Raw genomic sequence first — 26,171 nt, 5'->3', positions numbered from 1 at the left:
CATGAGTGAACCCTGCTTCATGCTTCACGCAGCATCCAGACTAAACACACACATAGGGAAACGCATGCAGACCGAGAGATGGAGGAATCATGGTGCGTTGTGAAAACATTAGTTTTATGGAACAGTGTTTTTTTTTTTAATTTAATTTAATTTAATTTAATTTAATTTAATTTAATTTAATTTAATTTAATTTTATTTTATTTTATTTTATTTTATTTTATTTTATTTTATTTTTATTTTTATTTTTATTTTATTTTATTTTATTTTAATGTGTTATACTATGTTATGTTATGTTACGTCGTATTATATTATATTATATTATATTATATTATATTATATTAAATGGGACTTAACAGTTAATACTAACTGGGTGGGGGAAAATGGCCTGTCAAATACATTTTGGATCAATACATTTAATTAAAATGATATGAGGAACTTAACTTTTAACACATGAATCTGGATCTGGAATCTGTAAGAATCATTCTTCCTGTTGACTGACGTGCTTAAAAAGGGGTTCAGGCTGGAGCTTCTCTATGTTAGTCTCGTATGAAGACAACATGGTCCACACCTGGACATTTTTTAACTATATATTTTAACACAACCTATATAGAGCAAATTTCTATTTCTATTCTATGAAATAAAGTTAACACTTTTTTTGCATTTATACATTTTACAGATATTGGGGCAGTTCCTCTGATACCATGACGGGGTATTGTGTGAGTTTAACTGCCTTACTGTGCAATACAAAATTCAAATCCCTAGACCTCCTGGGTTGATTCAGCCTAAATCAAATAAGGAAATCAAATTTAGCGCATAATTTAGCCAAGGATGTCATGATTCAAGCTTGTAAAAAAGAAGAAGAAAAAAAAAGCAGTCACTGGAACTGAAACTGAGAGATAAATTATGCGCATCTATTGGGCAATTGTTTTTTTTGAATCAGCCGGACGTGTCTGGCGCGGTCCGTCTCCCAGGGTCGTGTTGCTAACGGTGTGGCTGTTTGATCTGAGCTCTGGCCTGCGGCTCCGTGGAGGCTGATCCGTGTCTGTCAGCAGCTGTCCTCACATGGAGTCCTAATGGGCCAAAGTGAAGCTGCCAGACTTTTGAAACTGGTACCACACAAATAAAAAAAGCCAACAATTCACACATCACCTGTAAAATAAAGCACTGATTTTAAAATCCCTTAGCCCAGCAATAGATCACAGATCTCCTGATTTCATCTTTTGAACCCCAGGTCTCTTTTCAGGTTAATCCTCACAATGACTCCTGTCAGACCCCTCACTCCCTCACACCTCGAACAAAAGAGACTCCCCATCGGTCCTGAGATGGTCTCATCCACCCCAGGTCTCTGTTTAAGAGAGACTCCCCATCGGTCCTGAGATGGTCTCATCCATCCATCCGTCCGTCCGTCTGTCCGTCCGTCCGTCCGTCCATCGTCTACCGCTTTATCCATTTAAGGGCCGCGGGGGGGCTGGAGCCAATCCCAGCTAACATTGGGCGAGAGGCGGGGTTCACCCTGGACAGGTCGCCAGCCTATCACAGGGCCACATACAGAGACGGACAACCATTCACTCCTACGGTCAATTTAGAGTCTCCAATCTACCTCACCCCATTCTGCATGTCTCTGGACTTTGGGAGGAAGACGGAGAACTCGGAGAGAACCCACGCACACACGGGGAGAACATGCAAACTCCACACAGAAAGGCCCTGGTTGGTTTGAACTGGGATTCGAACCCAGATCCTTCTTGCTGTGAGGCCAAAGTGCTAACAACTACACCACCGGGCAGAGATGGTCTCATGACTCTGTAAAATAATAACATTAATTTACATTTGATCTATAATGACTTTTACTGTGTTTTAACGTGTAGTATTAATGGGCCATATTAAAATACTATATATCCATTTTGTACTTCCACAACTCTCCAACTGTACGTCCTCAATTTTGCACATCCACAATCAAGTCACTGGTGTAGTGGTTAGCACTTCCGCCTCACAGCAAGAAGGTTCTGGGTTCGAATCCCAGTTCAAACCAACCAGGGCCTTTCTGTGTGGAGTTTGCATGGGTTCTCCTGCGATACACTGGCGACCTGACCAGGGTGAACCCCGCCTCTTGCCCAATGTTTGCTGGGATTGGCTCCTGCTAACATAAAGACAAGTAATAATCATTCACTGTCAGTCTGGCCTGGCTTTGTTATTTGTTGCAGGGAAAAAGAATGTGGCGAAACTTTTATGTCACACCGTGTAACGGCGAACACAGTGACCTTTCATGACAACAATGCAAATGGCACACGGGGGGAGGACAGGTGGCTGAGTAAGAACAAAGAGCTCAGCCGGGACGAGAATGGGAGTTTTTGTGCCAAAGTGACTCTTGTGCGATCAACCTGGCAGCTCCTTTCCCCGAATGATTTGTTCTTCCACGCCGCTTCAATCTCGGGCCCTTGTCTCTACACGCCACATAGCTGGTCGTCTCTGCACGATGGAAAAGAGGCTCATTCCCATTTGTCTTGCTCCTGTTATAAAATGCAGACAGACAGCTGCACTTCAGCACCTCAGGGTTCATGCTCAAAGTGTAAGTATGCTCCTTTTAACCCCATAAGTGAGCCCTTCCTTTAGCAATTGACACCAGCGCGGCTACGGCCCACGGAGGAGCCTGTTCTCCGACCCCTTGAACACAGGTTTGAGTTCGTGTCAGTGGGACTCCACCGGGGAGGTGCAGGGCCGTGCAAGCTGCAACTGACTCATTCGCCCGACCTCAGACACAATCAGGTGCATGCTTTCGCAAAGATTTATGCCGTGTGAGGTAGAAATGAGCTCGTTTTCTGTGTCTGCAGGGATATCTCTGAGGATACGGGGGTTTCGCGGTGCACCAAAAGTAATGTGTGTGTGGAAGCTTTTCCTTCGGAGTCTCAGGCCAGCTGGGATAGTCGGAGCACCTCTGGCCAGAATAAGCTCCCTCATCCATCTTGCTTTCTGGCAGCAGCCGCCTGGAAATGTGCATCCGTGCCTGCCCTAACAGCCTTCAGACAGCGACTTGCTCTAAGTAAGCATTTGGCTCGCTGTGTTTTTCTCCCGTGTCAATAGGCAGCAGAGTTCACGCAGCACAAAATGTTCTTCTTCCTTCACCCATTCTATCATCTCACCGGAGCGGAGTGAAGATTAGGTGCGATCGCACTCGCAGGAGTAAATGAGATTATTCATCCTGCGGCGTGTTTTCGGTTCTGCCCGGGAGATGTCACGTTATCGCAGAATCAAAGTTCACTCCAGTGTGTCTAAATGCATTCTAGGATGCATGGTCTTGTGCACACCGGAGATACAGCGCATGCACAGGCATGTGTCGCCGCATGAGCATGCGGACACCCGTGTTATGAAAAGGGATTGGAGAACTTCACTCGCTTTTGCAAAACCTATACACATCAGGAGCAGAAATGCACGTCCGACCCTGCTCAGCTCCCTCATGACCCCATACATGACGTCCAAAGGGCAGCTGAAGTAACGGTGGATATATCATTTACTAAATGTTATCAGCCAGTAGTAAGATCACGTTTTGGCATGAAGACCCTCCGATGGACAGCTGTACTATTCTTACTTTAACAGTGGGGCATCTGGACGACAACTATTACTTATATTCTCAAACTGGACACCGAACAGATTGTTGGAAATTCCCTTTATTTATTTCCTGATGATGATGTCTTACTTTATATTTAGACACAGATTTGCCGACAGCATTGTTATCAAATAAAATCAGGTCGCCATGTTGTTACATACATTAATAAAAAACAGCGCCCCTCTCCGTCTTTTTAGAGCAGTATTGTTTTTGTTTTTTTAGGCCAATGTACAGTATATATATCGACATAAAAGTTGATCAATGCAACATTAGCATTCACCAAGACGATGAGCTCAAAGGTGCTGCAGTCAATGGTTTGATCTCCAGTCACTTCAGACGCTTGACCCTAGGTTGCCCCTGATGTATGAATGATGTTCATATTAAAATATTGATTGCAGCAGGTTTAAAGTTCCTTTACAAAGGTTATTAGATAGTGGAATCAGGTATGTTTGTTTCATGTCGCTGTGTCGTCTTCAGACTTTGGTGTGTCTCAGAGAACCAGACCTTCTCTCTCGGGTCACCATTGTGCACTCCAACCAACATTAGACAGGAACGCAACATGATTTAAAGGCATTCTGGGAAATTATCACTGTCTATAATTATTATTATCATTAAATAAATAACCAAAACGATGAGAAGGTGAGGACACCGATTGGATGGATCAGATCATGGGATGAGTTCTGAGTTGCTTTCACGACACCGTGAGTGTGAGTCTGCCAAGAAGAAGTGGTCCTCTTTTCCCATGGAGCACCGACTCCTTGCAACGATTGGAGAACAAGATATTTTAAGTTCCATTTAAAAAGCCCCTATTTTTGGTGCCAGGATTTTTGCCTTACATAATCTCCCAGTCTCTGAAAGTACCGTCGGAGAGAACCAAGACGCTGTCTCCATTGGCTGATTGTGAGCATTAATGTTCCTTGGGCTGGACCATAATGTTCCTGTGTCCTGTTGGCCGATGTGTCACTCTTGTCGAATCCGTCTAACCATTGCGATACACAGTGTTATACATACACAAAGCACAGCATTAGGCGATCACAGTGTTAGGTCTCCATTGGCCCGTCCGCGAAGCCGCTGCCATGTTTCACAGACTTTGATATGCAGGGCTGCAATCGGAGCCAGAGAATCTGTATTTGGCTAATTGCAGGTGAATAGTGTTTCCTGTTGGGGGAAGGGACACGCTGGCTCGCATTACAGCGCAGGGTCACTGTGGTCGCGCTTAATACGAAGCAGAATTAGATTCCTCACGTGTCTGGAAAACGGAGTGCACAAAGGAGTCATACAACAGAGGGAGGAGGAGGAGGAGGAGGGCTGGGACTGGGAGGAAGGGTAAAATAATACAGGTCAGTGCAAATGTTGGCATGAGGAGGAGAAGAAAAGCAAAGGCATTGATCCCGTTATTGTTTCAGCTGAGGAGCGTCCGCAGCCAGGAAGCTGTAGACAAAAGCTCGGCGGTGGGGCTAAGTGTCTGCAATTATAGCACCGTATCATAAAGGAGGCGAGAAGTGCATGCGCGGTTACACATGTCAGCGGAGCTAAATAGAGTGCAGCATCCATCCTCTGTCAGTTTTAGGTCTGCGCGGTTATTGCAGGTATTATCACTGCGCTGGGCGGCAGTCAGCTGACGCCTGTTCTCGCCCCACTGTGGTTAGAGCGGAGGGGCCGGCGTCCAGCGGCGCACCTTTTCAACACGAGCGAGGCGAGTGAACTCAGAGCAATTCCCTCCGAGGAAAGTGCACAGACCGATAACCTCGAGAGGCCAAATCATTTTCTTTTCTTCCGTTACTTTTTTTTTTTCTCGTTCAGCATGTTTGTTCTCTTGTTCTCAAGCTTTGGAAGAACGCCCACGTCAGTTCACGATGAAGTCATTCTCAGAGTCATTGCATGTATCCTGGGTCCGCTCGAATCAATGTGAGCAGATGCTCCGTACACACCGCAGCCCGCTCCCCAGGCTGGATCATGCACTGATTTATGAGGCTGAAAGTCACAGCACCAGAATAAATCACAGACCTGAGAAAAACTGATAAAACCTCTTGTTTAGCTCTCGGTGAGGCGCGAGCAGACAATATTTAGACACCACTGGCTGTGTCTTTTTTTCCTGTTTACTCCCCCCTTTTCCCTCTTTAATATCCATTTACTACCAATTTATTGCTTTCCAGATTATAGTTAACATGTGAGCACTGGAGGATCGGCACTGCTGGATCCCAGAAAAACAGGCAACAGTCACACGAGGGGCCTCAGCGTGAACTGGACTGACCTTTGACCCCCGGGCCAGGACTGTAACTCTGATACAATGACCTCATGAAGCACAGGAGAGGAAAGGCCTGTTCTCAGGCAAAACAAACCACGGAAACTGGGACTTCATCTGAAAACTGGTACAATTGACACACTGGCTGTTTGATGCTGTTGTGAGTGATCACACTTAGAAAACAAGTTTTATAAAGGTATAGTTTCAAATTTTAGCAAAGATGTTTTTTTCAAGTCAGATGCTTTTTCCTGCACCTTAGCTTATTTTAGCATAGCCTAAAGACTGGAAGCAGGGGGAAACCGCTCCAGCATGGCTCCATTCCAAAGATCAAAAATACATCCATGAGCAGCAAGCAGAAGTGAAACTGGAAATTCCATATTGGTAGAAACACGAATAAATGAAACCGAATGATGGAGAAGTTTTTGGGAAGATGACATTCGAAGGGATTATTGGCGAACACCATGAAAAAGATGAAACCAAGTTATGAAGATGTTTAGTTCCATCATTTCCATGGCAACGGTAACTTTTTAAGTAACTGTTGTTTAGGCTAATTGCAAATTATTTCAGAATATGGACAGTAACCCTAAGGACATGCTTCATTTTATCCAGAAAGACCAGACAAAAGCAATGGTGAAGAAGCGACTGCAGTACGTTACAGAAGCTAAGGGGAACAGAGGTAAGCGTGGTCCAAATAACGTATTGTATCTTGTTCGTTCCATCAGTTCCAATCCTTATACCAAGCTAAGCTAATAACCAACTAGCTCTCAGACGTGAGAAAGGTGTCACCATCATCTTAACTCTTAAGCTCCCAAAATATGGACCCATTCCTCGAATCATACTTATAATGCTGCCCAACCCCAATGGCCATGCCAAAATGTGGCCATTTGATTCATACACTGAAAAGGTTAAACACAGTGTAGAGACGGACCAAATCATCGTTCTCCCAGTTCCAGTCAAACCATTCCCCTACCCACTGGTCATCCATTTCCAAAGTTCCAGCTCACGGTGTGGAAGCATCTATCATTTGAGCTGAAGAATTGCAGCAGCGCAGGAGGGTGTTGTACTTACCTGTGCTCGGGCAGGTGTGTACAGTGTGACAGGGATTCCGCCGGCACAGGTATGACGGTGGAAAAACCTGATAATTACTGTCATCGTTATCCCAGGTAAGTATACAGTAGCTGTGTAGCTGCCCCATCGCCGGTGCATGGAGACGTGTCCCATGGAAAAACAGGAAAGGCTTTCAGGAGCCGCGCTTTCACCGTGAAGCCGCTGCGATACGGTGGTGTATAAGCCTTTAACTGGAGTCATTTTAGCTTTAATGAGCGCTTGAGGAGAGAGGTATGTTGAAAATTGGTAGTCTGTGCCAATAAAACATTAAAACGAAGCTCCTGGCAGCACTCGTCTTTTAAAGTCTCCGTCTGTGCCCGACTTGTTGGCTTTTCAAGCATAACTCCTTCACTGTGGTGGCCGCAAATGTACAGAGCAATATATTTAGGGGCGTCAGACCCTGCGGCCCTCTAGTTGGGCTTTTACATCCCTAAATATGCTTGTCGTTTACAACTAGAAAACAGGACACTGAGACATAAAGACACAGGAGGTGACAAGCACGTTAAAAAGGCAAATGAACTCCAAGCTCGTATCTTCAAAAAGTGTGAAGAGGAAGAAGGAGGGAGGCATTGTCAAGATTTGAGGCGAAGGGTCAGAACAAATTTACAATAAGAACAGGTGTCGATCACTAGTCTGATCTTATTTGTTACGGCCTTGTACTATATTATAATATTTTTGGTTCTGCAATGTTTGAGTTTAATCGGGACCCATATATTCACAATTCTCTCTCGCACACACAAACGCACTATCGGCGTTTCAGACAACTCAATGCGATTCTACATCGATCTCAATTGGCCAATCACGTTGTTGCTGTCAAACCTAAAAAAGACGTGGAAGTTACCGAAGCACTTTGCGCAACCTCGCATTTGGCCGAAAACCTTGCAATCTCCAAAATATGAGCTTCGCAACAGCTGAGATAAACATCAGTTTTTTCAATGCTTGTTTTTGCTCCCCGAGTGGATCAGATCAATGTTTTATAAGGCGGACAGGGGCCAGAGAATTTAGCTTGACCCACAGAGGAGGTCATGTAATCCTTCGTCCGCAGAGAAACCATGAAAATCGCCCCAAGTTTGTTTTCATGAGGATTTACGCTCGATCAGTGATAAGTATTATGCTGTAATGGTGAGCAGTGTTTATCACTATCTTCACCAAGTCAAACGCACTGTTGTTGTTGCACCATCTGGGGGGAAAGTAACCCCAGCCCCCCAGGTGACCTCTCCCGGCGGTCCGGTTAAACATCCTGTCTACAAACGAAGGGCGGAGATGGTGTCCAAACCAAGCCGGGGCTATATTACAAGCTACCCTCCAGAGAGGTTTGGGTCATCCAGACAGGAAATGAAAGGGAGAATGGTTGTAAAACGGGTTCTGCTCATGACTCATCGAGCGACCTGGCACTCGGAGCGCAGCGGCCTGCAGCTCGTCCCTCGGCTCGCTCTGACCTCGGCCGTACAGTGCCATCGCTTGAAACCCATGGGAGTGGGAATGCCAAAAGTGTCCCGGTTTATTTGAGTTCCATTTCTAAGCTGGGTTGGTTTGTGTGCCAACACATGGTTAGAAACGAGGATATCACATTTCTGATAGTAACAACACTGTCAAACACCATTACTGCTGTTTGACAGTCTTATTATATTTAACAATGTAAGACTGGAATTATGGTTTTCTGAGGACACGTGTAAACGTATCTCAAGGTCCGCCCGGATATTATTACGGGAAACGGTTTACTGCTGAGCTGTGTTGGGGAAACTCGAAAACATACATACAATTTCCGTTATATAATATTATATTAAGTGTACCACAAAATGACTTCTTATTCTACTTTCGTTGCTCACCTCAGCTCCATCAAAGGGGCCGGAGCCTGTGCTCGGCGAACCTTGTGTTTGACGTACAAATGGAAAATCCCACATTGTCGTTTGACAAGCGGCCGGTGTCCAACGGTGTGGAGCTCCCTGAGCCTCAGCTGTGCAGTTCGCACTCCCCCCAGCTCTTCATGAAACGAGGTGACGCGGTGGGACACACGTTCCCGTGGGTCGAGTCAGCGAGCCAGCGAGGAACACAGGGGGCAACCAGGAGTCTGCCCACTGTGCCTATAGGTCAACTGAATGTAGAGAGCCAGGCTGCTGTCAAACGACCATCTTGCATCATTTCCTGGTATAAACAGAACAAGCCGACGATATGTCAAAGTATGGAATCGGAAACTGTAATGAAATTACTGCATTTAATGTAACTCGTTACAACTCACTCACAAAGTGTCCTGCGGGAAAGTCAGGAAAGTTGGCTGATTATTTGAGTTCCTGTCGGGAGGCAGGTTCAAAATGTAACGTGTAAATATTATACTCAAAGTCCATAAAGTCAGTAAAAAAAACCAAGGAGCTCTCCACAAGCCTGTGCTTGTTCACCTCCATGCAACCTGGAGAGGCATGTCAGTAACGCTTCCTCTCTACCACTTCACGAGTCATAAGAGCATTTGACAGTGTAATAACTTCATGATATAAAGTCGGCCATGTTTGTTACAGGCTGTGTCGCTCTGGGCCAATGTCAAATGGTCATGTCGCCAGTGATCTACAGAGTAACATTGAAGACATCTAGCAAACACAAATATCAGATCCACCGATCGTCATTGCAGTTTTTATAACCCTGCAGTAAAGGTTCGATGGAAGGCATAGCTGACCTTGTGTGTGACCCAAGGATGAGGATAGAGTCAGGGTGTGTCACAAGTGTATAGATGTGATTGTGCTGTTGACACGATACGCACTTTGCCAGCAGTTCTGCATGGAGAGAATGAAGCAGGTGTCTACGGAGACGTCCAATGTACAAGCGATGATGGAACCTGAGGTCCAGTTCGATTGTGAGTCCACTGGAGATTGTTTTTTATGCATTCTGGACAAAAAACGAACTGGAGGAGACGTGTGTTGTCGGGTTGATTCGGGTCCAGTGATGCTCTTTTGGTTTTCTATTTGCTGGCAGATTTTCCAGAGCACTGGGCTCTGGGCCGTTTTCTCTTCTTTTTTTTTCAAGAAAAACCTCCAGCTGGCCCCATGTGTGGAATTACACCCCGGGATCGGAGCAGGGCAGGCTCGCAGAAAAGAAAACAGCTGTCACACAATGAATTACTGTCCTGTGACCAGACAAGTGCTCTTCCGAGGAAGGGATGAGGAAGTTAGGGAGCGCGTCAAGAATCACACGCAGTGAAACACCGGCTCTCTCAACTGAGCGCATACATACAGTGTGTCTAGCTGGTCATGAGGTCCCACGCACGCAAAGAAGCAAAAATAAGGGGGGGGATCCCAGACTGTCCAAATATGCTGTTCTTTTTCTGGTGAGGGCTCTAAAAGGTTCCCTACGGCGCGCTCCGGCAGCAGCGCGGCCTCGCAATGCAAACAGTGCACATCCTCAGACTGACCCCCGTGAACCGAGCCGGCGGCTCCACAGGGCGAACCGGCGGATCTCAATGCCGCCTCAGTCTCGCACAGGACTGTGAGCGACTGAGGCTCAGCGGCATAGAGAGGGGGGCTCTTAGACGGAACTCAGACGAAGGGAAGCGGAGTCAAACTAATTATCAGGGTGAATCTTTTTTGAGTCTTTGCATGACATTTTGGACAAATGCAACGTCAATGTGTAATAAATTATACGTTATTATCCTGTTTCAATGGAGACACTGTCCGGCGCACACTGTCTAAAGATTGTCCAAAAGTCTTAAACGCTGAATTGTGGCCGTGTTTTTTTCTTTCACATGTTTGGGAAAAAATATTTATTTGAGATTAGAGAATGGATGTAATGTCTTCTTTTTTTTTCAGCAGACATTTTGACTGGACTTAGAAAAGCACAAGTGTTGCCAGTAACATTAACAATGGCTCTGTCCTCACCAAGTGTTCCATTAAATCATGACAACAGTGTGATAGTGAGCCAGCGTGCACGATATCAGAACCCTGGGACCAAAGCAGCAAAAAGTCATTTCAGCAATCATTCATTTTACCATAAACACCATAAGTTTGTATTCCATGGAAAACCCCACATCTCAAGTTATATCAAGTGTAAAGAGAGTTTGGTTGTTTTACACGCCGGAAAGCTAGTTTCAGTCATATGTATGTAGAGATGGACAACATGAGAGCTCCCAAAAGTGAAGCCAAAACATAGTGATGGCCCCCTGGTGCCTGGCTGCGGTATAGGTCATAAACCCCGCCTCCTCCATGTTAGTCGATGGGACATGGACCAAATTAAAAAGTCAAATTACACACCAAATAATTCTTTACCAAAGATCGAAGAACGATTATCACACTGATGTGTCTTCAAGGGTTCATGTTTCTGATAAGTTTGATTTGAATGAGTTATTTGATGCTACAAAAACTGGGTTAACAGATTAGGTGTAGACTTACATCACCAGCGCACAATAGCAGCTCCCGTATCCGAAATATTTTGGCCTCATTTTTTGTACGGTGCATGGAAAGTAGAGACCTGTTGTCCATCTTTATATTACAGTCATTTGTTGCTCAACGTTAAATCTCAAATAGCTAAACCCCCTACGAAACACCGACATGAACAAATCACACGTCTCGTCTGACACTCAGTTAGGAAAAACATGTGTATTTCTTTGGTGTGGTGATTTGCCATTTTGCCGCATGTAGATGTGAATCTGGGTTAGCTTATACACCACGGGAACACATATGCACATTTGCATATTACGGAGGGAACATCTTTTTCTCAGAAACTCTTTAACACTTGGCAACAAGTTCAGACTGAGGTGTTGACATGCTCATATGGAAGTCTTTAGATTGAATTTCGAATATATGCCTTTCTGCATGCATTTGCATATCAATGGGCTAAAAACTGATGTTATTTAAACTTCTGTTTGCATTCTTGATGACAAAGTATACTTGTTATATTATAATATAGTATTCTAGTGTGTGTGTCTGTGTGTGTGTGTGTGTGTGTGTGTGTGTGTGTGTGTGTGTCTGTGTGTGTGTGTGTGTGTGTGTGTGTGTGCCTCCAACTAAGAATTGCATTTAACAGTTGTAATCTAATCAGAAAGTTTTATTGTGAAACCTTCAAAAGAAAAATCAATCTTTCTGCATTTCTCCTCACATCCTAAGACTCTCCGCCTGCCAATCAGATTTAATTGGAAAGTAATGAAATTTCTTTTTTAAGGAAATAATACAAGTTTACAAGGATCGTGTCACTGGGGAGACACGGGACCGCCTTATCTCGGGTCGGGGTTTTTACACCAGGGTAAACTCCGCCGTCCGTTCGGCTCCGATTCAAAGGAGGAGTGTCTACTTCCTTCCACCGTGCAGTTGTATGAAATTACCTGGCTTTTATATATCAGCTCTGCCATCTGGGTCCTATTACCTCAGCAACCGATGAGCCACTCGGAAACATGGTTTCATTCCTCCCTGTGAGGAGAATATTGTTTTTACCCAGACTCGGCTTAAACACACTCCAAATTGATTGGATCCCATCCAATAATATTTTTGCCCCTTGTTGTGAATGCAAAGCAATTTTGAGGCCCAGCGTTGATACCGACTGATAATGAAATTGCAGTGCTCCGTGTAATACAGTAAATCGTGGTGAGTCTGATAACGGATTGACTGACCTGAATTCAATTAAAAATTGAGTTTTCTTTAAAAGCCTGAAATATCTTTGGAATTACGAACACGGAATGGTTTATGTCGGCATTTCCGCGTTTACAGTCAAGAGTCTAAATGTAGATTTTAAGGCTACTCTTAGTGGTCCAAAGAATGTATATTCATACAAAGCAGCTGGTGTAGTCAGAGCAGTGGGAGGCATTGGGGCCAGGGCTGCCATGTGTTGAGAGGGAAAGACATTGACTTCAAGCCGGATGATGATGATGATGAGCCATCGCGACAGCCAGTCAAAAAAGGCTTCTCTTGGCCTGCAGTTTAATGTCCAGAGGAACCATGAAAGAACAAAGGGAAGAAAATATGCGGAGTTGAGCATCTCGTATCTCAAGATCTTCGGTGAGACCACGTCAACAACCTCTAAAAGCTCTGGTGCCACGACTCTATGGAAGGCGATGAAGTCCTGTGCATCCGCTGCTTTGTTCCAGACTGAAAGATCTGGATTGCTTTTTCGGTTTTTGGACGGATTTCCTTCCATCAGGATGAACTTCTACCAGTGACTTTCGTGAATAACCGCAGTGTGATAGTTATTTGTAACTTTCATGTACAGTCATATGACCCCCCCTGTCCAAACTAAAACATTGATCAGTGTAGCCTGAACTTGAAGAAGACCTCATCCCAACAATAACTGATATACCATCGCTGATTCCCGCCTACGCTGATGAACGACTGACTTTTCCTCTAGTGAGACCATGAGGTTGTCATCCGCCGTGAGAGCTTTGTGACGAATGGATACAGATATTCAAAGTCTCGAGAGGATGTAAGTATTTCGCATGATCCCTGGACTTTTCGTTTCGGCACCAACAAGCAAGGACATCATCGGCCAGGCTAAGCATTAATTGACGAACGTGAGAATGCCAACAGGCACAACGTGGGCCGATCTGAGAGTGGAGTGGTTCGCACACGTACCTACATTGGCACATAAGCCTCGAGCAGCCGGTTCCTGGCTGGACTCCTGGCTGCGCTGGACGATTTACCGTATCCCACTCCCTCCCCTGCCACACCCTGTCCTCCCCCTAAACCCCTGGCTCGATCAAATAAAGTCAAAGGGGCAAAAGCTAAAATAGACTTTAGAAAAAGGAATAAGTACTGCTGTGCCTACCTTCCGAGCCTTTTTGCCCAATTTCCCCACTCGTCACCACGAGTCGTCCACGTGCGCTCGGTGAGACTCCATTCAACCAGCTTGCGTAACAACCACAGGTCGTATTTCTGCAGACAAAAAAGAAAGTTAATCAGTTCCCTGCCAGCAGCACATCTTCTCACACCACAAATCACAAAGCAGATCCCCCGCCCCCCGCCCCCTTCCTCTTCCTCCCTCCCTCCCTCCCTCCCTCCCAAGTCAGTTTTCTCACATCAAGCTGGCTCGAGATGAGAGGCAGAAATCACAGTCACATGTTTGCACACTCTTCATATGTCAGAGGATAGGTCCTGTTTCTGCTGCTCCAGTAAAACCCAACACTGGTCCTCCAGCGATGCGGAGGTGCACGCCTGTCCGTGCACCATCCCCTGCCCTGTGCTGACACGGGCGCAGGTTTATCACGTCGGGTTGTGCGCGCGTGGAGAAACGTCATGCTCACTCGTAGCAGCGCTTGTAGCACGTTGACCACCATGCCTTGTCAGTGGTGGTCAACGTAGGCCGTCCCACACATATGCAGGCGTCATAAAGGACGGACCTGTGTAATTGCAGCCACCTGCTCTCGCATCCCACTGTGGACGTACAGTCAAAAAACAGATGGAAATATGAGAACGCTTTGAGGTTGTGGAGTTTAAAGCCGTCTTCTGCGAAGAATTGAGACACACCTGATCTCATTACACAGCATCTTTCGTTGGCTTAACGGAATTACAAACTCTTCCACTGCACATTTATGGCAAATACACTTTTCTACGGCAAATCAGTATAAGTTGCCTCTTCTGTTATGAATAATACAGTACAGGATTAGGCTAATTTGCAAGACTATCAACTGTATTGTAGCAAATGTTAGGAAGTGCTTCTCACATGATACCCATCATTTCATCACCTTCCAAGGTGACAGGAGGATGGGCCTAGAGCAAATTTGGTATAATCATAAAATAATCACAGGAAGTATTCTCACCATTTTTGTTTCCAATATATTTTTTATTTGTTATCTTAAATAATAATCATTAGCTATCACAAATATATATAATGAATGCATACATTTTTGCAATAACCAAATTATTATTCCTGCTTCGTGATCCAAATGACTGAAATCAGACAAACGAGGACTTGAGGAATAATTATGAATGTTTCTGTCAAACCATTTTGAAACATTTGTGAATATCCAGTCTATTATCTGCAAATATGTAGCAGTTTCACGTAAATGTTTTTTAATAAAATAAATTGCATCATAATGTGTTAGTATACAGTATTTCTCTGTTGTTTCCTATTGCTGTATTTTGTGAGTAAGTGTAGAAACAAAGTGCTTATCAAACATACACAAAACTGAATAAACTAGACTTTCTCTCTCTCTCTCTCTCTCTCTCTCTCTCTCTCTCTCTCTCTCTCTCTCTCTCTCTCTCTTGCTCTCACACACACACACACACACAATCTGTCTGTCTGTCTCAGTTGCTGAGGTACAGAGGACGCTCATCTGTCCTGCAGGTTCTGAGACTTATATAAGATAAACCTGCTAACCTCAATGACATTAATCTCTCAGACGAGAGGATCACCTTCCCTCCATGTGCTCCCTCACCTTCTCTCTCTCTCTCTCACACACACACACACACACACGCACACACACCGTTTTCGTGAACAGCTTCTCTTTGTGTCTGAACGCCCTCCAATCTTTTTTCCCTCCCCCCCCCCCCCCCCCCCCCCCCCCCCCCCGTCCCGCCTATGAGCCTTCGTCGAGGATCCACGAATCACTCGGCTCCTTTCAGTCGTTTCAGCTCTGCACCTCCTCCCCGTTGATACTGTCGGACGAGGCAGCACCTTCGCCAGAGTCCATGAAGTCTTTAAACATTAGCGGCGACATCAGCCGCCGGCCAGCGCCACCTGCCGCGGACTTCTGTGTGCGTGGTGCCCGGTTTCTTTTCTGTTTCCCGTGAGGTCAGGCGTGAAGAGGTCGGAACGCTCCGGCGGAGTTGTCTTGCGTTACCCTTTGTTTGACTCACCTATCGCCCGCCGACGTTTTCCCAGCTCGGCTGACAATTTGCCCCACATCTTCTGGTAAACATCGCATTGTCACAATCTGTCGCCACAACACATGGGGAAACTGATATTGCACTGGACGTCATTATTGTCCACCGTTGCTCAGTAACCGACACTCTGAAGGAAGTAACTTCACATTTTCTGTAATTAGGCTTTTCCTCGTGGCCTACTTTTGAATTGTTCAAAGGGGCTGAAATGTTACCACCCAAGTTGGACCTTCGTTTGAAATGGTGTTGACTACAAAGTAAAGCTGTCCACCTGTACTGTGGCTCGATTCTGTTTGTGCACTTATTTTTTTGTATGTTTAAAGCTGCAGTGTGTAATATTTAGAGGAACTTATTCACAGAAATTGACTATATTGTCCATAACTATGTGTTCATATCTGTATGATCACAATGTTTTTCGTCAACTCTGAATGAGTTAAATATAGTTACACGAGGTGGACCCGACCTCCGTGTGAGTCTCCATGTTTACTAAGTTTGCTACGGTTGTTGCACAAAAACGGTTCCAGAATACGTCGCATTCGCGTTGAATTTTCAGACTCTGTCGGAAACCGGAAGTGGAATCAGCGGGGCGTCACCATAAAGTGTCCCCTGTCGGCTGCTCAGTTGGTTGCGGTTTGCAACTTTACCACCAACTTGACATGCCGCCAGAAAAGTACAAAAATTACACACTGCAGCTTTAAGAGTGACTGAGACTGAGACACAGAGCAACATTTGCATAATGTAAGAATTGTGTTCATGCCAAATCTAAATCCAATACGTACCCTCATATAAATCAGTTTGGTCCCCACAAAAAGCAAAACCACAAAGTTGTTGGCAGGAATACTAAAACGATGATATGAAAGATGCTAAAGTGCTCTGTGGCGCTAACAAACTGCAGAGTTGGGCAAATGTTTGTCACTGTGAGCAATAACATCACAGGGATTTGACCCATTGTTCATTTAAAACATGATTATTGCAGCTTTAATTTGACCGGGGGCAGTTTTTCTACTGATGATCATTTTGGCTTTGATTTGATTTCACAGCCTGAAAGAAAATGAGCAAATACGGTTAAAGCGGGTGAATGAAGGATGCCACGGCTAGATTTGAAACAACTGAATGAGGCTAATATCTTAAGGGGAAATATTTGTGTCTTTTAAATTTTGATTTTTGATTTTAATTCCAAAAATGTGTGCTTTGAAATTCGTGCAAAAGCAACTGAAACAGCAATTTCTGCTTTATAAATGTTACATATCCATTCAGACTGATGTGTTATTGTTAACAAGTAGAACTCCAAATCCTTCAGCCTAAAATTTTTTTTTTAAAAGTCTTCAATGTGGTGAGTTTGGTCGTAATTATTAATTTAACTGTTCTTCAGAATTCCAAATTGACAGTCAGCATGTAAGTGAATGCGACTGAATCAGGAAATTGGAAGTCATTCCCCTTTCCTTTGAAGGGAGGTGCGGCGGGGGAACCTTAATATTATTATTTCATATTCGTATTTTAAATATGAATGTTTGATTGTATGTTGGCAGCCATAACATTTTAAAATGGTTGCCCCCTTCGCGTGAGGCCGAGCAGCCGAGGCGAGGAGCGTGTGCGAGGCAGGTCGTCGTCTAGGGGCTCGGTGTTTGTGAGCCGAGGCCCCGATGTTTGACTCCGACGATGCCGCTGTCATTAAGAAGCAGCGGTGTGCTGTTGATCCAGCTGTCTGTGACCTGCAGCTGACTTTCACTCCATCTCATGGCATAGTGAAAGTCCCCCACGGCTGTTATCTCGCGTGATGAATGGGTTCCTTACTGCTTGTTCAAGCTCACCCCTCTGGAATTTGTTTACAAGCCGGGGGGGGGGGGGGGGGGTTCTGCTCTCTCGCTGTCTGCTCAGTGTTATCCCACACTCCTCCACTAAGAGGAAAAGAATGGAAAAGGTTCCTATTTACGGGGGATGTCGGAGACGTAAAGCCTCGCAGTTAATTGAAGCAGCACGTTGGCTCGGCCGCGGTCGCCGTCTCCCCACCGCCAGTCTGGCCCGGTGTCGTAACCGGACCGACCCCGGCAGCCAGTTGGGTCGAGCCACCCCTTCTCCAAAAGGGTTCTCGCTTATTCCACCAAGAAACTTTCATCTGGAAAAAGTTTCTTCACAGCAACAGGGAAGGGGGAGGGAGGAGGGTGGGGTGGGGGGTGGGGGCTGGGGGGGGGGGACAGAAATCCCAAGAAGCCCGGCCACTCTCCAACCCTTGCAGTGGAAAAGCCATTACAGAGCATGTGAGGGACGAGGAGCCGGAGGATGAACGGCGAGCGCCTCAGCTCTTATTCAAAGGTAAACAGGTAATTATGAAGACGTTCCGCTGGCACTCGCTGTGTGAATTCCCTCCGCGGTCGGCGTCAGCTGTCGCCCTCCTGCCAACTCGCTACTCGGTCTTTCATATAACTCACTCTTTAAACTTTAAAGTGAAAGCTCCCTCAAATTAGGCGGGCCATTTGGTTTGATGCCGCACGCCGAGTTAAGGAGCAGAGATTTACAGGACCCTCGGCTCTGTTGTTACACCAATCTCACCCCCTTTAGAGCGAAAACCCCAAATGAGAAGGCTTCTTAGGGAGGGATTGAGTAAAGCCCGGCTTTAAAGTTAAGAGTGAGACTATAGCAGCGGGTCGTACATTGAGATGAACGCAGAGGTGTGGCCCTCAGAGACTGAATATGATGGACTAAAGAGAAGCTCCTGTTCTGGCATTCAAAGACGCCACTTTGCGCCGGCGCAACGAGCTGTAAACACAACACCGACATACTGTCACCTGAGACGGAGGAGGAGTTCGCCTCTGTCGCAGATTATTGCCCACGATTACAGATAACAGGCAACATCAGCATCTGAGAGACTTCGCCCTTGAGAAGCTTTTCAGCGGCGTTACGCTCTGCGCCACCACTTAGGGATCGGAGCTAAATCACAATTATAAAGACATTTCTTTCCTCTGAAACAATGTCCGACAGACCAGAAGTTAGCTTTACTTTCACATATCTGTATCAGAGTATCCTCGGACGTAGCCGGACTGATACTCGAACGCGTATTAGTCTGGGACCTTCTCGGTTTCGCGTCACCGACGGACGCAGACGAATCACGTGACGTCTGCCGAGCGACGCGATAGTGTCAACAGCCTCCCAGTGGAGGAGATCCAGACCGTCTTCTGGCTGAGAGAAACAAAAATGTAGATGAGCTCCCGGAATTGGTCTGGGTTCGTTCGCCGGGCGAGTGTCGGAGCTGTGTTGCAGTCATAGTCATGATGTGAAGATTGTAAAGGTCGCGTGCCAATTTCTCTTATCTCCTCGTGCACACGAGTGTCGCTGGTTGCAGCGGTCGCTTCCTGCCGTCGCTTCCGTGCGAGCCACGAACCGATTCCTTTTCCAAAAAGGGATGTCGGTGTAAGTCGGCGCTGGCGAACGCTTGGCGACAGCCGAGAGGGCCAAACTCCCTTTGAATCAGGAACCTCTAATATTGTTCTAAGGCAGAAATCGTGAAATAGTCAACTTGTCCTTTATGCTTAGTTTTCATTCATATCAGGGATGAAAAAGACATAAAACATGAAATATGCGATTGATCTAACCATCAGAATGCACTCGACAAATACTGTGGCCGTACGTGTCTGTACTGTACGTCACCGTCTTAACCTCGACCTGTCAGTCATTCCCCTTCATGGCTCGGATTAATGAGCCGCAAATGCGCTCATGCGAAAGCGTGAATCTCCTGCGCACTCTCGGCATCTTCCTCTCCACGTCCCCTCTGCACTCGGGACAGAGGAGGCTCTGTTGTTGTGGTGAGTTTTTTTTATTGCAGGCCCCCTGACAACCATGAGACAGTTGAACCCTGCAGGCCTCAGTGCTGATTACATGCATTGCTGTCTGTGTGTTTGGGGGGGGGGTTGGGGTCTGTTAACAGAGAATTTGATGAGCGGGGCAAAGATATTCACCGTACAAAAGCATGAAAGTCTCTTTTTTGGGTGAATGCAAATCCCCCTCACATTCAACAACGGCTCTCTGGCTGCAGCGGGACAGTTCTGGACGGGGGGTTTCTGGCTGGGGCCCGGCGGGCCACGGGGGGGGGGGGGGGCGACCCATGTGAAAAGCCACTGAACGGCTTGCATCAGTGTAAAGACATCTCCCCCCCCCAAAAAAAACAATCTAAAGTCAAATGACAAACGGGCGGAAGGTTCCTGTCCGGAGCAGTAAACCTGATTTAGACCCGGGCGAATGACGAGAGACAATCGCAAATCTGGTTTTCAGATATTTTATTGGTGAAAACATCTTTGACCTTTTGACCCATTGGACACACGACATGATTATAGCAAAAAAAGCTATCGAGAACGTATCCTCTGAAGCCCAATCACAGATCCACAAGCACCGCGACGTGTCTGCGGCGTCTCCATACATTTATAAAAATAACAATCATAAAAAATATACATACAAGACAAGGATCTTTTTCTTTCTTTCTTTTTTTGTCAAAGAGTGATTTGTAAAAGACTGCATGAGAAGAAGAAGAAAAATACATCTGAGACGACACGTACAAGACAACGCGGTCAAACCCACAATCTCTAACCCGAGAGGCGCGGTCGCTAACGGACAGGCGGACCGGAGCTCGTTCAGTCTTCACTGAGTCTGGAGTGACAAGAACGCTGCCGGCACAATCCCAGAGGATACACCGTCGGTGTGGACGGTCTCTGAGCCGAGGAAACAACTGGACAGAGCACATATGGATTACCGGAATTATGCGAGACGGAGGAAAACGAAAAAGAAAAAGAAAAGCTGTCTTTTTTTCTCTTTTTTTTTGCTGCAGAGAACTTCTCCCGGTGCCGGTCGCAGCCGCCGAGAGAAAAAAAAAACGTAAAAATCTTCACGGCCGGTTCTCGCCATTTGGGAAGGCTGCGGGTGCAGTTTGCAAAGATTAAGTGTGTTGGCAAAGCTGTGGCGTGTAATCACATATAGATATATATATGTATATATATATATATATATACACTGGTTTTTTTATGAGTGTGGATTGAAGCATGAAAACCCATTATTAGACTCCATTGTAAGCAACATCAGGGATGAGATACAAGTTGCAACTTTGCAGTCACTCTGGTGTCGAGCTGGTGTGAATGCGATTTCATTTTCCGTTTTTGTAAAAAGAACAGAGCAGATGCCGATAGCGGGATGTGTCGGTGACGAGCTGCACTGGGTTGCAATCCGAGCTCAACAGAGACGGTTTGTACAGTGACGCCCTCGAGAGATAAACCCCATCACCAGCTGCACCCAACTCCCCAGACTCACCCCCCCCCCCCCTCCTCCTCACCCCCCCCCCCCCCCCCCCCCCCCCCCTCCTCTATTCCCTCCCCTGTCTCTCTTTCCTCCTTGTCTTCTACAGACACAGTATCTTTGTCTGTACGACATCAACAAGTGTCTCATTAAGCTTTAAGGGGCTACCAAGCGAAGGGCGGGGGGGGGGGGGGGGGGGGGGGGGGGGGGGGGGGGGGGGGGGGGGGGGAATTCACTTTTCTGAATCCCTCCAAGAACCCCGGCTCGAGTTCAAGCCCTTCAGCAGCAGCCGAGGAATTCCCTGCCAGGGTGCTACAGCAAATAAGAGGAAGCGAAGGGAACGCGCACGCACACACACACACACACACACACAGCCGCTCTCTGTCAGACTCTGAATGCAGCCCCCCCCCCCCCCCCCCCCCCCCTCTCTCTGTCGCTCATCTGTCATCTTGAGAAGTTTTCTTCTTCGTCAGATGACAAAAAAAGAGAAGCACCGCTGTACAAAATGTACAGGAAATATTGTGAGTGTGAGAGAAACTTCCCTGTGTTGCTGATGATCTGGGGGGGGGGGGGGGGGGGGGGGGGAGCAGCTAAACAATGACAGTAATTGTTAATTTGGGATCATTTAGTGTGAAAATGGGAATCTCGCAAACGAAAAGCGTCAAAAAATTGCAAACATCGACTGCTACTGTACTTTACTGGAAACGACCACGCAGACGCTCGTCTGCGTCCGGTCGGACACGAACACTTGACGTATACATTCACAGGCCTCGGGGGCTGCTGTTGTCTCATGTGCCCGACTGCGACCGGAGTGGGGCTAGTTCACAAATCATACGGCCTGCTCATCGTTGTCTCAGCCCACTGAGAGGCAATAGGCACTTATATATATATATAACACGCGTATGTTCACTTATACAAATAGACACAGATTCATATATTGTTGTCCCCCCCCCCCAACATCAAAATTGGATTTACTGTTAGAAACACTTAAAAAAAAAACAGAAAAAAACCTCTTTGGTCTGTAAACAACCATGATCATATCCAAATGCGAGACGGAGAAGCCGGTTTGTTATCCAAACTAATTTGACAGCATCTCATCTCATAGTTCATCCGAAGTGAAGCGAGAGTCTGTAGGGTGCTTGTGTGTGTGTGTGTGTGTGTGTGTGTGTGTGTGTGTGTGTGTGTGTGTGTGTGTGTGTGTGCTGGGCACGGAGAAACACCCCTGGAAACTGGGCCGGAGCAGCTGTCGACTTCAGGACGTCGACGCGGCCGCTGGAACGTGCTGGCGAATCCGTTCGGGACAGATTTGGATCCGACAGTTCTGCTGCTCGCATTTTAAAAAAAACCCCACATATTTTTTGGCCTTTTTCTCCAAGCTGCTCAAAAAGGAGTCTTTTCCTCCAACCTAGTTGTGGCCTGGGCCAGGTTTCCGGCGACGCTGGTGTTTCCCAAAAGAATTTAAAAATAAAACATAGGTGAGATATTCACATTGGAATACAAACGGGGGACTTGAAAAGCCCCGCTGGACTTCAGCATTCATACTCAACGTATGAACAAAAACACAAGCTTTGATGCAAAACATTTAAAAAGAACGATTTCCTCTTTTTTTTCTTTTCTGTCAGGTGTCAAACGCCGGGCAGGTTTGGAGGCGGTGACCCTGCCGCTTGATCCTGTTCAAACAAATCACACACTCTCTCCCTCCTCCTCCTCCACCTCCTCCACCTCCCCCCCCCCCACCCACCACCCCGGGGGCTGTCTCAGTTACAGGGCAGCCAGGTGGAGTACGCAGGCTGCTGGCAGGCGAACACTGGCTGTACCTGTGCTATGTAGTAGTTACTGAAGTTGCCGTCTGCCACATAGGGGGCGGGTTGATAGTAGCAAGTGACGTTCGCCACGTTGGGGATGACGTTCTGCTCGGCGAGCACTCGCACGGCCAGCATGGCGATGAGCCCCAAGGTCTGCCGCCTCTCGTGGCCCATCAGACACACCGTGCTCTCGTTGACCACGCCGTGCAGGGTCATCAGGTAGTCGTACTTGCGGTCCTCCAGGCCCACAAAGTGGTTCTGCAGGTACGACTCCAGCTTGCGCTGCTGCTCGCCGATGTCGGGGAAGTCGATGAAGAACCGCGAGCACATGTAGCGCTGCAGGGACTTCATCTCCGTCTCGGAGGCGGCCCGGAAGCCCCTCACCAGCAGGTGACAGTACTTGAGCAGGCCGCCGCCCCGGATCTCCTCCGGGTTGCGGGTGCAGATGACCTTGTGCCGCAGGTGGTCCAGGGCCTCGCCGAAGTCGCCGTACACGCTCTCGCCCACGATGGTGGGGTGGAAGGTCTCGGCCATGGGGTTCTCGGAGCACTCGTAGAACAGCAGCAGGGAGTCCAGCCGGATCTGGAAGGAGTCCACGCTGAACTCGAACTGCCGCCGGAGGGAGTCCACGAACTTCAGCTCCACGTTCTTGCCCCGGTTGTTGGAGAGGGAGATGAGGCTCCAGCGGTCGGAGTCGTTGCACACCTTCACCATCTTCTGCACGTAGGCTTCCTTTTATGTGTGTGAGGCGACAATATGAAGCAGGGGAAGAGAGGGAGAGCGCAGACGTTAGGTAGACAGTCTTAAAGGTACAATAACCGATTTATGAGAGGCATACACATGCCTGATTTTATATTCTGCAACTAGGTTTTACGTTCAATAACAATTTAGTTGTATCCATAGATATAGATGTGTTACTGACCCAATATGTAAGACCACAGACCTACTCGGATACGGGATACGGGATCTGGGTGGCTGGGCTCAGGATCCCTTCCAAATTGGATTAGCTCAATCCTCTTAACTCCGGAGAACCAACCTTTTACTATCACTGGACTGATCTAATTGCGCAATAATCTGCGCGTAATGGTTCGATAAGACGCAATGGCGCGAATGCATATCAGACCTCATCACAGAAAAAAAAGAGGGTTGAGGGCAGCATTTACCTTTAACGTCAACGGGCTAATTTTCTCCTTATTCACGCAGTCGGGTAAAAAGTCCAGCAGACAGTCCAACACTATGTCCTTCACCGTCTGGAATTCGCTCTCGCCCTTCATGTCCGCGCAGAATATGAGGTCGAGGTCCTTGAAGCCCAGGCCGCTGTCCTCGTGCAGGATGTGGCTCGCCGCGGAGCCGTTCAGGCGCACGTCGCGCACGTGGATGTGCTTCTCCTCCATCCGACTGCGCACCACCTTGACGATCTGCCGCGGCTGCATCTGCAGCGTGGGGAAGTTGCCGCGGCCGTGGATCGGGATGGTCTCCGTCAGGATGGCGTCGAGCCGCTGCACTTGCTCCCAGCTGAGCACGCTGGCGTTGCTCCCCTCCGCGTCGGACACGGAGCAGCTGCTGCTGCTGCTGCAGCTGGAGGTGGAGCTGCTGTCGTCCTCGGACATGGCGGTGCGAGGAAACGTCCACAGGTTGAGATATAAAAAATGTTTTTGAAAAAATGTTCTTTGGGGTGTCGTGTCGTCTTTTACGCACAAGTTCTACAAAGTGGAGGCGACTTTAACCTCGTCCACATCAGTATCTTCTCAGTATTGGAAAACGTCTCTGTGGATTTACTCTGTCCCTAGTAAAAAAAAAAAAAAATCAAATCAAAAGCAAAGTAATCGGTCAGCCGAGGCAGGGAGTGACAGTCGTGGCGGTGCGTAACGGCGCTTGGAGATCCAGTGGCGCAGCAGCGGTGCAGCCGCTCGTCGACTGGAGAGAAAAACACGAGCCCTTCTAACTTTCCTCCCTCTGCGTCTCGGAGCTCCTGGAGAACATCGGTGCCGGCGCCGCTCGTCAATGCTCGTCGTGCGCTGCGCATCGCGCCCTTTGAAGGTCGCTGATCATCATCATCATCATCCAGGAGGGGGTTTGTTTTTCCGCCCGCGACTCCATCCATCGCCCACAGGGAACGCCTATGATTTCACGAATTTGCATGAACGCTGCTTGCTCCTCGAGTCGTTTGGTACAGTCCTCCTCCCCGACGACCAGCCCCCTTCTCTCACACGAATCTTGCGGATTTCCTTTTACGCGCAGTTTCTACGTATTTTTTTTTTTTAATTCTCCTCCATGTAACCATGCGCGCTCAGGAATCCATGTTGCTTTCCCTGACTCTAATTTGTTTGTTTTTTCTTCTTCCCCTTTTTCACCCAGTTGTGTGGAGGTCGCCTCCTGCCAACTTGACCCTTCACAAGCCTTCTGCAAAAGGAGTCAGGTCTGTGGAAGTCTGAAGATGTCAGCTGTGCCTGCGCTTCACCCCGCCCCCCTCCGACAGGCTGCTGCTCAACACCATCACACCGCTAACACTCTGCCCTATGTGTATATAGAGATACATCTATATCTATATCTATATCTATATAGCTCCATGACCGCTGTTATGCAATGGTTTAAATCTGAAGTGTCATAAATATATGAAAATCAATATCACTCCATGGAATAACTCCTGCTCAAAATGTGTTGCTGCCTGATTTCATGCAGCCAAGATATCCCCTGTGGTTCTTATAACAATTGTATGAGTCAAGAAACAATTGAAAAAGATTTGGAGAAAAAAAAGTGATAATAACAAAAACAATTCACCATAATATCTAAAGTTGAACTGATGTGCACGGTCCACTCCTCTCACTGCACGTTGGCATGTCGCCCTCTGTGGGCCGGTGCAGGTGTTGAACAAAATAAAATAAAAAAATACATCATAAACATTAAACGTGCACCAGCTCAGACACGTCAGAGGGCAGAGACTGTGACTCTTGCTGTTTTAAACCAGACAGGGGTAAGACAAGCTCAGAAGCCTGTTGGACCAACCTGTCACCTCCAGGTCAGGGGTCCTGCAAACCTCTGCAAGTTTTCCAAAAACACCCATTACTCACAATAAACACTCACAATACAGCGTGAAATTGCAAATGGCTGATTGTAAAACGGTTACGTCTGTAGGAGGGGGGTTAGGATTTTGGTTTTTGGAAAATCTATCATCAGAAATATCAAAATCAGAAGTTCTTGTTGGGGGGGGGGGTCCGAGTCCCCGGCTCCCAGGGCCTGGAGGCATCAGCACAAAGATGCACAAAAGGCCATGAAAGAATTAGGCAGCGTAAAGCCTTGCGTCACCACAGCCGCCCAGATCTGTAAACCCCCGATTATCCCATTTA

At 47.0% G+C, this 26,171-nt stretch overlaps 1 protein-coding gene and 2 long non-coding RNA genes across 3 annotated transcripts; 1 reads left to right on the top strand and 2 right to left on the bottom strand.

Annotated features, from left to right (window-relative positions):
- The first annotated feature begins 5,764 nt into the window (after positions 1-5,764).
- On the top strand, positions 5,765-25,885 carry LOC118299376. The gene is made up of 3 exons (XR_004789843.2): positions 5,765-5,973; positions 6,456-6,522; positions 25,183-25,885. It is a non-coding gene; the product is annotated as an uncharacterized LOC118299376 (long non-coding RNA).
- LOC118299367 lies at positions 5,964-13,798 on the bottom strand. Its single transcript, XR_007030746.1, has 3 exons — positions 13,689-13,798; positions 9,197-9,244; positions 5,964-9,098 (listed from the first exon to the last, which is right to left on the bottom strand). It is a non-coding gene; the product is annotated as an uncharacterized LOC118299367 (long non-coding RNA).
- On the bottom strand, positions 22,763-25,176 carry tent5aa (terminal nucleotidyltransferase 5Aa). Its single transcript, XM_035622967.2, has 2 exons — positions 23,988-25,176; positions 22,763-23,556 (listed from the first exon to the last, which is right to left on the bottom strand). Exons 1-2 carry the CDS (start codon positions 24,432-24,434, stop codon positions 22,777-22,779), a joined length of 1,227 nt encoding a protein of 408 aa, XP_035478860.2. The 5' UTR covers positions 24,435-25,176; the 3' UTR covers positions 22,763-22,776.
- Positions 25,886-26,171: the final 286 nt, after the last annotated feature.

This window comes from Scophthalmus maximus, chromosome 1 (genome assembly GCF_022379125.1).
Source record: "Scophthalmus maximus strain ysfricsl-2021 chromosome 1, ASM2237912v1, whole genome shotgun sequence".
In the NCBI taxonomy this organism is placed as follows: Eukaryota; Metazoa; Chordata; class Actinopteri; order Pleuronectiformes; family Scophthalmidae; genus Scophthalmus; species Scophthalmus maximus.
This window is presented reverse-complemented; position numbering and strand designations above follow the sequence as displayed.